The sequence below is a fragment of the Entelurus aequoreus genome, linkage group LG07, assembly GCF_033978785.1.
Source record: "Entelurus aequoreus isolate RoL-2023_Sb linkage group LG07, RoL_Eaeq_v1.1, whole genome shotgun sequence".
NCBI lineage: Eukaryota > Metazoa > Chordata > Actinopteri > Syngnathiformes > Syngnathidae > Entelurus > Entelurus aequoreus.
The window spans coordinates 27,273,089-27,286,932 of NC_084737.1; the positions used below are offsets into that span (position 1 = coordinate 27,273,089).

At 38.2% G+C, this 13,844-nt stretch overlaps 1 protein-coding gene across 1 annotated transcript in view; it reads left to right on the plus strand.

The window, feature by feature from the left end:
• b4galnt1a (beta-1,4-N-acetyl-galactosaminyl transferase 1a) overlaps window positions 1-13,844 on the plus strand; it is a 48,286-nt gene that overhangs the window by 22,168 nt on the left and 12,274 nt on the right. The window contains exons 4-6 of the mRNA XM_062053095.1: window positions 4,616-4,722; window positions 8,139-8,176; window positions 8,309-8,489. Coding sequence (XP_061909079.1) covers window positions 4,616-4,722; window positions 8,139-8,176; window positions 8,309-8,489 — 326 coding nt within the window. The remainder of the gene's footprint in view (window positions 1-4,615; window positions 4,723-8,138; window positions 8,177-8,308; window positions 8,490-13,844) is intronic.

Below are 13,844 nucleotides of genomic sequence, written 5' to 3' on the forward strand. Positions count from 1 at the left end.
TTGCTGCCAATGGAACTGGTGCTTTACAGAGAGTAAGACAATGAAAAAGGAGGATTGCCTACAAATTCTTCAGGACAACCTAAAATCATCAGCCTGGAGGTTCGGTCTTGGCCGCTGTTGGGTGTTCCAACAGGACAATGATACCAAACACACTTCAAAAGTGGTAAATAAATGGTTACATCAGGCTAGAATTAAGGTTTTAGAATGGCCTTCCCAAAGTCCTGACTTATGCTGAAGAAACAAGTCCATGTCAGAAAACCAACACATTTAGCTGAACTGGACCAATTTTGTCAAGAGGAGTGGTTAAAAATTCAACCAGAAGCTTGCCAGAAGCTTGTGGATGGCTACCAAAAGTGCCTAATTGCAGTGAAACTTGCCAAGGGACATGTAACCAAATATTAACATTGCTGTATGTATACTTTTGACCCAGCAGATTTGGTCACATTTTCAGTAGACCCATAATAAATTAATAAAAGAACCAAACTTCATAAATGTTTTTTGTGACAAACAAGTATGTGCTCCAATCCCTCTTATCACAAAAAAATAAGAGTTGTAGAAAATATTGGAAACTCAAGACAGCCATAACAATATGTTCTGTACAAGTTTATGTAAACTTTTGACCACGACTGTATATTCAATTGAATAGTCTGCAAAGACAAGGTATTTAATGTTAAAACTGAGAAACAACCTTTTTTGTTGCTAATAATCATTAACTTAGAATTAATTGGCAGCAGCACATTGCGAAAGAGTTGGCACAAGGGCATTTTTACCACTGTGTTATGTCGTCTTTCCTTTTAACAACACAAAGTAAACATTTGGGAACTGAGGAGACCAATTTTTGAAGCTTTTCAGATGGAATTATTTCCCATTCTTGCTTGATGTACAGCTTAAGTTGTTCAACAGTCCGGGGGTCTCTGTTGTCGTTTTTTATGCTTCATAATACGCCACACATTTTCAATGAGAGACAGGTCTGGACTACAGGCAGGCCAGTCTAGCACCCGCACTCTTCTACTATGAAGCCACGCTGTTGTAACACGTGACTTGGCATTGTCTTGCTGAAATAAGCAGGGGCGTTCATGATAACGTTGCTTGGATGGCAACATATGTTGCTCCAAAACCTGTATGTACCTTTCAGCTTTAATGGTGCCTTCACAGATGTATAATTTACCCATGCCTTGGGCACTAATACATCCCCATACCATCACAGATGTTGGCTTTTGAACTCTGCGCCTATAACAGTCCGGATGGTTCTTTTCCTCTTTGGTCCGGACGACTCGACGTCCACAGTTTCCAAAAACAATTTGAAATGTGGACTCGTCAGACCACAGAATACTTTTCCACTTTGCATCAGTCCATCTTAGATGAGCTCGGGCCCAGCAAAGCCGGCGGCGTTTCTGGGTGTTGTTGATAAATGGCTTTCGCTTTGCATAGTAGAGTTTTAACTTGCACTTACAGATGTAGCGATGAACTGTAGTTACTGACAGTGGTTTTTTGAAGTGTTCCTGAGCCCATGTGATGATATGCTTTACATACTGATGTCGGTTTTTGATGCAGGACTGCCTGAGGGATCAAAGGTCACGGTCTTACCATTAACGTGCAGTGGTTTCTGCAGATTCTCTGAACCTTTTGACTATATTACGGACCTTAGATGGTGAAATCCCTAAATTCCTTGCAATAGCTTGTTGAAAAATGTTGTTGTTAAACTTTTAGACAGTTTGCTCACGCATTTGTTCACAAAGTGGTGATCCTCCCCCCATCCTTGTTTGTGAATGACTGTGCATTTCATGGAAGCTGCTTTTATACCCACCTGTTTCCAATTAGCATGTTCACCTGTGGGATGTTCCAAATAAGTTTTTGATGAGCATTCCTCAACTTTCTCAGTCTTTTTTACCACTTGTGACAGCTTTTTTTAAACATGTTGCAGGCTTCAAATTCTAAATGAGCTAATATTTGCAAAAAATAAAAAAGTTTACTAGTTCGAACGTTAAGTATCTTGTCTTTCCAGTGTATTCAGTGTATTGAAAAGGATTTGCAAATCATTGTATTCTGTTTTTATTTACGATTTACACAACGGGCCAACTTCACTGGTTTTGGGTTTTGTAAAATGTCCCAATATTACAGCGGACATCAGGTACAACCCAGCTACGTTGTAAGGAGACACAGATGCCTTGTTTTAGTGTGACGTCATCAGCCAAACCGAAAAGCAATACATTAAAAGGAAATAAGCAGTGTACGGGAGGCACACAGTGTATGACCAATAGTTTCATTAGAGAGTGTGCATGGACACTGGGACTCACATGTAGGTGTGAAAATACAAAAACCCGAACTATTTGTGAAATCAGACTGATTTAGAATTTTGGAAACGTAGTCAATTTGACACTCAACCAGCTTACTGTTCCCAATGTCTATAAAATTAAGCGCTTGACTTAATTGTTTGAATTATGTGAAAACCAAAGTAATTATTTGCATTGGAAAAAAATAGGCAGTCAAAGTTAACGTTTTAACTTAGGCTATTAATCACACATATTATTGCATTATTTATGTATAAACACAGATTAAATGCATAATTTATTTTTATAGCACATGCCCCTTTACCTTAACCGCGGACTCCCGAATCAAAGGCGGAGCAGGTTAACGGTCAATGATCAGGTCAATGCATATAGTACATCAGTGCAAAGGTGAGTGAGGATACTCACACCGGCAAATTTAACCTAAAAATAAAATCAATGAAATGCATTTAAGTATCACACTTAAAAATGTACCTGTGTGACATTGTTACATTAAAACTGCATTTGTGTTCAAACATTGGAGTCTTTTTGAAATTCGCGAAGTTATTGTGATTAATTGAAATCAAAACTGTGATTAATCTGATTAAAAAACAGACAGCACAATAACTAAGACAAACCAAATTTACAACGCTTTAGACACCTCGAAATAATATTCAAAACCATATTTTGTTGAGAAAGAGATTCAATACTGTTATTGTCATTGAACGGTTACAAATACAACACAATTAGCAAACGAGGCCACATAGGTGCAAGTTGTTATAAAATTTTTTTAGAAAGTGTCAAGTGCACGTTAAAATTGTCAAGTACAAACACATTATAAATAATAATGAAAATATGTAAAAGGCTTTGTAAAGGGGCTGTAAAAAATATATAGAATAATAATTGCATATAAATATATGAACAAATTAAATGGATAGATTAACATTTAACATCATTTTACCTTTATTGAAGACAACATTATCAACAACGAGTGGAGAGGACGGAGAGCCACTTAGATGCCACCTTTGTACTTTGCTGCTAGTTCACTCTTGAATTAAAAATAGTTTTTCACCTTCTTTATGAAAGTGCTGGCACCTGCAACTTTCTTTGACCCTGTAGTGGCTTATTTCCCAGCCATAGTCAAATACAAAAAAATATCACAGACACTTGTGGTGTAGTAGAGCGTTTCGGCACTTGAGTCCACGGAACAATATAGCGGCAAAATTATTGTTTTTTTTGACTGTACAATAACTGAGAGGAAACAGTAACTTATGGAAACATTTTCCGTCAAAAGTGGGGTGCATTGAGGTACTACTGTAATATTAAGTCTCAGGACATAAGGCTATTGGTGTACAATATATACAGAGTATTTAACCAATACATTTGAAAACCGTATGACAAAATAGTTAATTTTTATGTTTTATAGTTTGTAAAAATGTTCAAATGTCCATTTCCAAAAATTAAAAAACAGCCAATGGGAAGTTGATAGAAAGTTTTTAGAAATTTAGCTGATTTTGTATTTATTTGCGTTACTATAGAATGAATGTCACTTATGAAAGGAAGGGGTTCCAAAGGCCAGGGCAGATCTTATACTGCATGAAGCTGTTCCTTTTTTATATATGTTATTACAATCATTCCCAGACTACGTAAACACTGCACATGCTACAATCCTCCTCTGTGAGCCCTGCTTGTGATAACTTGCGCTCAGATGTTCTGTACACTGTGTACTGTACTGTGCAATCTACTAATAAAAGTTTCAATTAATCAATCAATCATGTAACTGAGCGGGCGGCATGGCGTAGTGGGTAGAGCGGCCTTGCCAGAAACCTGAGGGTTGCAGGTTCGCTCCCCGCCTCTTACCATCCAAAAATCGCTGCCGTTGTGTCCTTGGGCAGGACACTTCACCCTTGCCCCCGGTGCCGCTCACACCGGAGAATGAATGATGAATGAATGAGTTGTAAAAATGAATGATGGGTTCTCACTTCTCTGTGAAGCGCTTTGAGTGTCTAGAAAAGCGCTATATAAATCTAATCCATTATTATTATTATTATTATAAGTAAAATGTCACTTTGTGTGATAACAAACTGCCACAACCCACACGCTCCCGCCGTTATAAGTGGCACACAATGGCACACTATTATCATTTTGACTGACACAAAAACCATAAACATTGCTAATGTTCGTTTTTAATGCGGAAATCCAGCTTTTATTTTTGTCTCAAGTTCTCTATTTTTGAAAGAGTATAGTAGAGTAAGTAATTTTGAAGGTGTCAAAGTCACAGCGGGGGTTGTAATGTTTATTGTTCAGAGATGTTCCTTTTTTGTAGCCTAACATACATGTGTGTGCAGGTCCTCCAGTCCTGCGGATGTGCTTATTGTGAACGAGGGCAATAGTCCCCTTCAATATCCCTCCCAGGGTGTTGCAGTGCGACCCCTCAAAACAATCATCATTCCAGGTAAAGCCTTCATCCAACATAATCCAACACATACACGATTTGTAAAAACTAACAAATCTGGTATTGTGCTAAACCAGGGATTCTCAAACTGTGGTATATGTACCACTAAGCTGGCTCAATCTAGTATGTCAAATAATCACTTAATTAAGTATTACTGTTCAAACCGTGTGTAATGCTACAGTGGCCAAAGTATAAACCTCTGGGTTGTTTTTAATCAATACCTAGGCCTACTACACTACTGTATTTTAATGTTGGTCATGATCAGTGTTGGGACTAACGCGTTACTTTGTAACGCCATTAGTTTCGGCGGTAACTGGTAATCTAACGCGTTATTTTTTATATTCAGTAACTCAGTTACTGTTACTACATGATGCGTTACTGCGTTATTTTACGTTATTTTTTATGTAGTATCGGCTAGAAACAGAAGATCTGAGTGTGTTTTATTGGAGCGCTGCGGTGGAAAAGAAAACGCGTGCTTTCTGTGGGTGGGGGCGGTGTGGACTCCCATACCATAGTTGAGGGGCGCAGGGGAGACGTTCCTCCAGGGCCTATGTACTTCGGGGCTAACAACCTTCACTTTACCCGGAAGTGGGTCTTTACAGCTGAGGGCGAATGATGAGGCCGGCGGTTTGTTGCAACTTTATGACTTTATTGGACGCAGCCATCCACCAAGCTGGAGCACCTGCACTCACTCACTGTCGCCGCTCGCTCACCTCTCTCGCCCACTCAATCACTGACATCACTGACCTCACATGCTGTCATATCTTAAATATCTTATCCGGCCCGCGTAATGAGTTTTCCAAGTATAAAAATGAAATGAGCAGTTTTTTTTTTTATTCACGTAAGAAACTGCTGTTCTAAATGTGTCCAAAATAGCAATTCTGTTAGGCAAGCAAACTGTTTATACCGGGGCCAAGCAAGAGGTACACAGTAAAAGGGGGCTGTGGTTCCTCCTCCTCGACCCACATGAAACTTAAAACCTGCTGTTTTATGTCTTCTGCTTCGAACACATCGTCATTTAGCACCTTCGTTGCCCCCAAAATGTCTCTGTCAAACACGACAAAAGTAAACTTAACCCTTTTGAATTGTTTTTTACCTCCGTTTTTTTATGGTTTGTTGAGTTAGCTCTGTATTAATACGTGGACATGACAAAGGAGGTATTTGATACCTAGAATAATTTACATGTTGTGTTTTTGTTCAATCCCAGAATGACTGTGATTTAAAGTTTAATCCTGGCTCTGTAGATACACTGAGACTAAGTCTAAGCTCATTGTGTTTTTGAAACGGCACCAATTTCCTCAGAATTTTCAACTAATTTGAAGTGTTTTGTCCAGAGGATTATTTGTGATTTGTACGTTTTCAGAATGTGCTTGTTCTATTTTTGGCCAAAGTAAAACAAAGAAAACAACCAGAAGTTGTCCTTATTTATAAATTCTCATGCCATGATTTTACCATTGTGAGTAGATTTTTCCTCCATGCGGCCCCTGAGCTAAAATGTGTTTGACACCCCTGCCCTAAATCAACAAACACATTTTGGACAGTCCACATCCACTCAAGGTGTAATTTTGCAGAAGTGTGTTTGAATGATGCAAAAAAGAAAATAGGTTCCGCCTTGAATTTCTTTCTATTTAGTGTGTATTGCTTCCCAATTAGCCATTTGTGAAAGGAGTTTCTCTCCATTCAAGCATGTTCATGGCTGCTATCAGTTGGAAACTCAGAAAAAGCTCAGCACCTACCTCCCTGAAACTGTTAGAATTCATACTGTACCAGAGAGCTTAACACATTCAAGTTGCAGTGTAACTGTGTTTTTAGAGTGCATTGAGTGAGCTTGTGAGAAATTTCAATTGTGATTCATGGGGTTAAACTTTGGTTTTTTTCAAGTACGAATATGTGGTGCTTTTGTCAGACAGATAACTGCACAGATTGTAATAAGGACATTTTACTGAAAAACTAGATATATGATGAGAAAAAAATGCTGAAACTTTGACCTAATTTCTTATTTTAGGAGTCATTTTAGTATTAAAGGCAAAATAAAAATACTCTTGTTTTTACAATTCTATGCAAACAAATGTTGCTTACCCCTTTGGCAGCTTGTTTTTGCTTTAAAAAAAATAAAAAAATCCCTTTTCAAAATAATTTCGGCTTGTTTTAAGTATGGGTCTTTTTTGCAGTGGCAGGTGTGTGTGTTCTAACCACATGTTACCCTTTGAGAGCAGTGGTTTAGGAGTAGAAGAGTTGGTTAACTCAAACAACAGCTCATGTGAAACAATTGTTGGGATGAGCATTTGTAAAACAAAGTTACTGAAAATACCATGTTAATGGAATGTAAAAGATTAATAACAATGGCTGTTGAAATTAACAAACTAATGCAGATTAATTCTTTATCATTATAAATCTAAAAAAAAAACCTGCAGAAAGATTCAAAAGAAAATTTGTTTTTATTAGCATTAACATGAACTTCCATCCATCCATCCATCCATGTTCTACCGCTTATCTTAGAAGTAAAGTGCATATAGTCCCTTACTTTTTTGAGTCCCCTTTGTCATGCAAAATTAAATGTGACTATCAGAGATTATCATAGCGATCATTATAACAATAAACACAAATAACTAGAGATGGTGGAAATAATAGTTTTTTAGATGCTTCGCAATTCGGACATGGACGATTATAAAATTGATAAGTAAACATCAATAATCGATAATCTGTTTATTTATTGTAAATAAAATAATGCAGACATTTCTAAAATTTGACTGACTGCAGCGGTGTAGTGAAGGTGTAAATCTCGCGCCAGGCCGTACCCAGCCTAGTCTCCAAGGTGAACAGCCGTTGGCATGTTAGAACAAGGGAAGTCAGCAAGACAGGTCCGTATTTTTGAGAGAGCCGACCAGCTCCTTTATTTTAGGGCACTTATGTTCCAGTTTTGCAAACAATTCCAGTAATTTAATAAATTTGATGGGATTTAATTTAACTGATTCTTATTACAAATGCACTGTTCTTGAAAGTTGCAAGTGGTAAATGCTTTATTTAGTGAAACAAAAAGAAATGTAAAACTGCATCAATATACATAAATTAAAGATGCATCAATAATCGATTTTTAATCGAATCGTAGCTCCTGAATCGTAATTGTAATCAAATCATAAGGTGCCCAAAGATTCCCACCTCTACAAATAACTCAATGATTAATCTAAATACAAACTGCAATCATTTGACAGCCCTAATAATAACATCCATACAACTTGAAAACCAAAGTGACGAATATTATAATTCATATTTTTTTACACAAATGAATGACACACATTAATGACTATATGCTTTTCCATATTAATTTTTTGCAAATATGTTTGCACTTGTATCGCACTTTGCTTTTATGATATCATTTTATCATTCTCATACTAATCTCCCCCCTTTTACATTAGGTTTGGGGCTTGTTGAAAAAGCAAGATCCAACCATACGGTGAGTTTGCAGTCTGCAAGTTTGTACAGTAAAGTGAAAGTAAGCTCGAGGGCATTTATCTTGAACATGTTGTTGCTGAGGTTCTAAGGATTCAATTTTAACTTTTTTTTCTTTCATCAAATGGCACGGCAGGTATATTTGACAGCAACTTTGGGAACTTTTGATGTTGCCGCTACAGTGGATATGGTCTCGGTTAAAGGAGAAGGAGAGAAGCATATGATGCTCTCGAGTCCTGTTCTCGCTGCGCTGAACAGGCAGCTGCAGTTTGTCACCTACACAAACACTGTGTTCCATCCCAGGACAGCAGACACAGGTACATTTGACACACACAACATACTGTAAGATTCATGCATGTGGGTGTGTGCTTGCATGCAGTTTTGGATGCCTCTGAATGCTGTGTTTTGCAGTTTTTTTTTAACAGTGGGCACAATGTGATGTCACAATGGCCCCGTTTATATTGCACTTCGAATCTGATTTTTTTTTACCCTGAATTGACACAGATTGGATATTTTTGGCCAGTCTAAACGCTCCAAAGTCCTTCAAATCTGATCTTTCCGAGGGAGTCCGAATCCGATTAGAATCTTATCTTTTCAGATGTGACATCAGTATAAAAGGAAATGCGACCTGAATGCGACTTTTGCATCATCTTTGGGTGAGCTAGGTCATTTGTGTGCGCCGGGAAAAACGCAGCCCGCCAGCGGAAGTAGATACGTCATCACAACATCCGGTTTTGGTGAGCAAGGTATTTTTTCCGGCGGTCAAATTTTCAGTGCATCGCTAGTCAATAGTGCGCAAATAATAGGCTATATGTAGCATATGAATATATAATTACGAAGAAATAGCGATTGTTGACGGACCGCAGTTGACTTGTACGCTGTCCCATATTTGCTTACATCTTACATACATTGTGTAAGTTGTTTACGTAAATGAGTTGAAAAATAAAGCTAACATAGATCCACGCTGATGTCTCTGACGCCTCTACTTAACAGCCATAAAAAGATTTAAAATCTCCTAAATAGATTACGCTATATATATTAATTCATGCATTATATTGCTTTAATTTATTTTCAAGTAAAAAACACACATTTTTAAGGTGTGGCGACTTTTATTTTGTAGTAGTAGTAGCGACTTCCTTTTTCATTTACGGTATTCGATCAACTTTCTTTGTTTTCACTATATCAAACTGTGCATGCAAGTGTCGTCGAGGCCACATTGGTGCCTGTGTGCTCTTTTACTGGAGTCCGTTGAAGATCACATTTTACTTGCAGTCTAATCAGTCAGCTGGAAAATAATCTGATTTGGGCCTCTTTGGCCTGCAGTGGAAACGTAGTCCACGTGATGCAGATACTTATGTGGCTTCCTTCTGAGGATGGCGTAGCTAGGTTGGTAGAGCAGCCGTGCCAGAAACCTGAGGGTTCCTGGTTCGATTCCCAGCTTCCGCCATCCTAGTCAAGTTTGTTATGTCCTTGAGCAAGACACTTCACCCTTGCTCCTGATGGGTCGTCCTTCTCGGCTTAGACTGCGTGGCTCGGAGGGTGGAGCGGCTATGCCTGCAACTTGAGGGTTGTAGGTTTGATTCCAGCTTCCGCCATCCAGGACTCTATTAAAAAAGAGATTCTTAATCTCAAAGGGATCTTTCGTGGCTAAATGAAAATAAAATAGTTATTTGTTTATTTGTGCACTATAACACCAATGTGCGACATGCAGTAAAAAACGAGCATTTTTTTTTAATGCGGCTCTGAATCAATTGGAAAGTAGGCAGGTGCACTTAATGTTGTGATAAGTGAATCTATATACTATTTATAAAGTTTATTTCAAACCGTGACTGGGAAAAAAATAGGAATGTTCATTTTCAAAATATATATAATTATTTTCAAAAGATAAATTCTGATACTGTTGTACAGGGCGGGGCATGAAGGGTGTCATTTGCAATGTGAGAACGCTTCCACAGCAGACATACTCAGAAATCGGGTTAAAACGGTGACTGTGGAGCAGAATTTACACCAAAGCATATCTAATAAGTGTTATCCAGACCACAAGAAAGTGTGTTAAATGTAGATTAAATCATCATAGGTCTCCTTTATAATATTTCTCGGCCCTCGTAAGGATCCAGTACTCACATTTTTTCCCACTGGCCAAGATAGGATGCACATATGACTATGACTACGTTTACACTGCAGGCCAAAGATGACCAAACCTGATTATTTACCAGCTGACTATTAAGTTTACAAGTAAAATGTGTTTAGACTACAGTATGAACACGCACGGGCCCCAATCTGGCCCCAATGTGTCCCAGACGTCACTTGCATGCGCAGCTTGATAAAGTGAATACAAAGGAAGTTGACCGGATTTCGTGAATAAACAAGGAAGTTGCTACTACACGAGAAAACATGGACGCCTCAGATCAGCATGTTTGTGGGTCTGTGACGTGGCTGTTGTGTAGAGCAAGTAGGCAGATGGAAACCAATTGCAGGAGAAAAAAATAAGATAATTGCAAAAAGGAAAGTGATCGTGTTGTGCACATGAATGACATAGCTCGGCCAAAGATGTTTTAAAAGTCGCAATCAGGTCGCATTTTCATTTAGACTTTAGTCACATCTGATATGAAAATATCAGATTTGAAGCACTTTGGAGCATTTAGACTGGCAAAAAAATAGCTGATCTGTGTCACTGGAGGGCAACACATTTTAGATTTGGGACCTTTACTGTTCCTAATATACATAAACGACATGTCATCAGCATGCGACTGTGAATTGTTTTTGTTTGCGGATGACTCTGCCTTGCTGGTATCAGACAAGGACAAGTCACAGGTGGAGAAAATCCTCAGTGCTGAGCTCTGTAGAACTTGCACCTGGCTCGCTGACAACAAGCTATCCATCCACTTGGGTAAAACAGAATCCATCCTGTTTGGGTCCCACATCAAACTTAAGAGAGTCAATGACTTCAACATAAAAGTAGGTGACAGTGTCATCACCAGGAAAGATGAGGTCACCTACCTAGGTTCCATTCTAGAGGCTAACCTGTCCTGTGACAAAATGGCAACCAAGGTAATCAAAAAGGTTAACCAACGAACGAGATTTCTCTACAGAATTTCCTCTCTGGTCAACAAAAGCACCTTGAGGATTCTGGCGGGAACTCTCGTTCAACCCTTTTTCGATTATGCATGCACCTCCTGGTACCCTAGCACCTCCAAAACCCTCAAATCTAAACTCCAAACATCTCAGAACAAGCTAGTCAGGTTACTTCTAGACCTCCACCCCAGATCCCACCTCACTCCTACCCACTTCTCTAAAGTGGGCTGGCTCAAGGTGGAGGACAGAGTTAAACAACTTGCACTGAGCCTAGTCTATAAAATCCGCTACACCTCCCTGATACCGAAGTACATGTCAAACTACTTCCTTAACGTAAATGACCGCCATAACCACAACACCAGGGGGTGCTCCACTAACCACGTTAAACCCAGATTCCGAACTAACAAAGGTCTTAACTCATTCTCTTTCTATGCCACATCAATGTGGAATGCGCTCCCAACAGGTATAAAAGAAAGGGCATCTCTATCCTCCTTCAAAACCGCAATAAAAGTTCACCTCCAGGCAGCTACAACCCTAAACTAACACCCTCCCCGGATTGCTAATAATCAAATGTAAACAATCAAATGCAGATACTTTTTATTTTTCTTATGCCTTCTGATCTCTCTCTCTCTCTCTCTCTCTCTCTCTCTCTCTCTCTCTCTATGTCCACTACTTGATGTCCATACCCCCCCCCCCACCCCCCCCCTCCACACCCCTGATTGTATATAATGTAAATAATTCAATGTGATTATCTTGTGTGATGACTGTATTATGATGATAGTATATATGATAGTATATATCTGTATCATGAATCAATTTAAGTGGACCCCGACTTAAACAAGTTGAAAAACTTATTCGGGTGTTACCATTTAGTGGTCAATTGTACGGAATATGTACTTCACTGTGCAACCTACTAATAAAAGTCTCAATCAATCAATCAATCAATCCAGTGTAAACAGGGCCTATCAGATAGGTATTGTTGAGTTCTGGGTTAGAGTTAATGATCAACCTCATTTTAACGCATCTCAAGACCATAAAAGGACTCCGACCCTATTCAAGGCTGGTTGAACCTTGGTCACAAATAAGGGAGTGACAGCCTGTTGCTATCTGATAGACTCCTTATACTCAAATCGATACATTTCATTTAATTACAAGAAATACATGTCTAGCCAAAGAGGAACAGTCTGTGACTCTTTTTTTTTGTTATGTTCCAGCCATTGTTAACTGTACAGAAAATGTTTTAAAGGGGACCTTTGATGACTCTAAATCTACATTTAAAGCCCTTCCTTGCGGTCCACATAATGGATGCAGCTATGGATTATTTTAGTAATTAAGTAATCTATCGGTTAATTTGTTCGATTAATCACGTGATGACTTTATATTTGAAATAAACACATATTTTTCTGATGGCCTTTATTCTGTTTTCTTCTAAATGCACATAACATTGAAATTGCCATTTTACCATGGAACATCACAACACGTCATTTTTATATGAAATAATCTATAAAGTTAGAAAAACAACTGTCTGGACAAAAGAAGATGAACCGGGTAATATATAACTAGTAAAATAAAGAATCTTTGGATTCTTTAAGGATCCAACTAAACAAAAATACTCTAAAGTATGACAAGTGGCATTGTATTTAACACATGCATGTGTAAAAAGGTTTTAATTGGAGGAGTGATGTTTAAGTTTTGGACAAACAACTTGTTAATATCAACATACAAACTGCAGATGCTAACATGTCCTCACATGTTGTTTGAATAAAACATTGGTCATGCAAGTCAAACATTTAAGATGTTAGCTACCAAAATAGACCTTAAACATTTTTCTGCTTGTTGGCTGCTCTAAACATGAAATGAGCTTTCTGGTAGTTTTGTAGGCACGCCACTCTGTCTGTTTGTTTGTGAGAAATTTATTTCTGGAGGCGTTCCCAAATTGCAAATGAAACCACGACCCACCCTCCTTAAAGGTATCATAATTATTTTTGGACAATGTATACTGTTTAAATATATATCTTGAAGTAGTTACTGCTATTTTTTTTCCAGACACAGTCGAAAATAAACTTCACAAACATTATGTAGATTCACCCGGTCACAACATTAGGTACACCTGCAAATTCTCCGACTGTTTCAGAGCTGCATAAAAAAGCTGCTTTTAGCAGCATTTATGTCACTGCATGTCGCACTTCACTGTCATTATGCAAATGCCAAGATTATTTGAAAATAACACTTTGTTACCTTTTTTTGTGTTTCGTCACAGCCTGACTGAGAGTTTAACTTAATGGTGATGTCAGGCCGTTGCCAATTTGCAAACCCTGTGAACAGAGGCATTCAAAACTGCGTGAATCCAAGCTTATGCCAAAATTCCTGAAACGTATGATTTAACTTTTTGGCATTGTTTAACACAAGTATTCAACATTGTAACAAATCAGAAAAGACAAAATTCATCATAGATCCCCTTAAAGCATCATTGTAGCTCTCCTCGTATACATAATATAATAATATACACAATATATTGGAAAGAAAATATTCATTAAATATTGTCTCAACTTTCATGATGATGGATAATGAATGAGCCATATTTATTTTTGAAACAT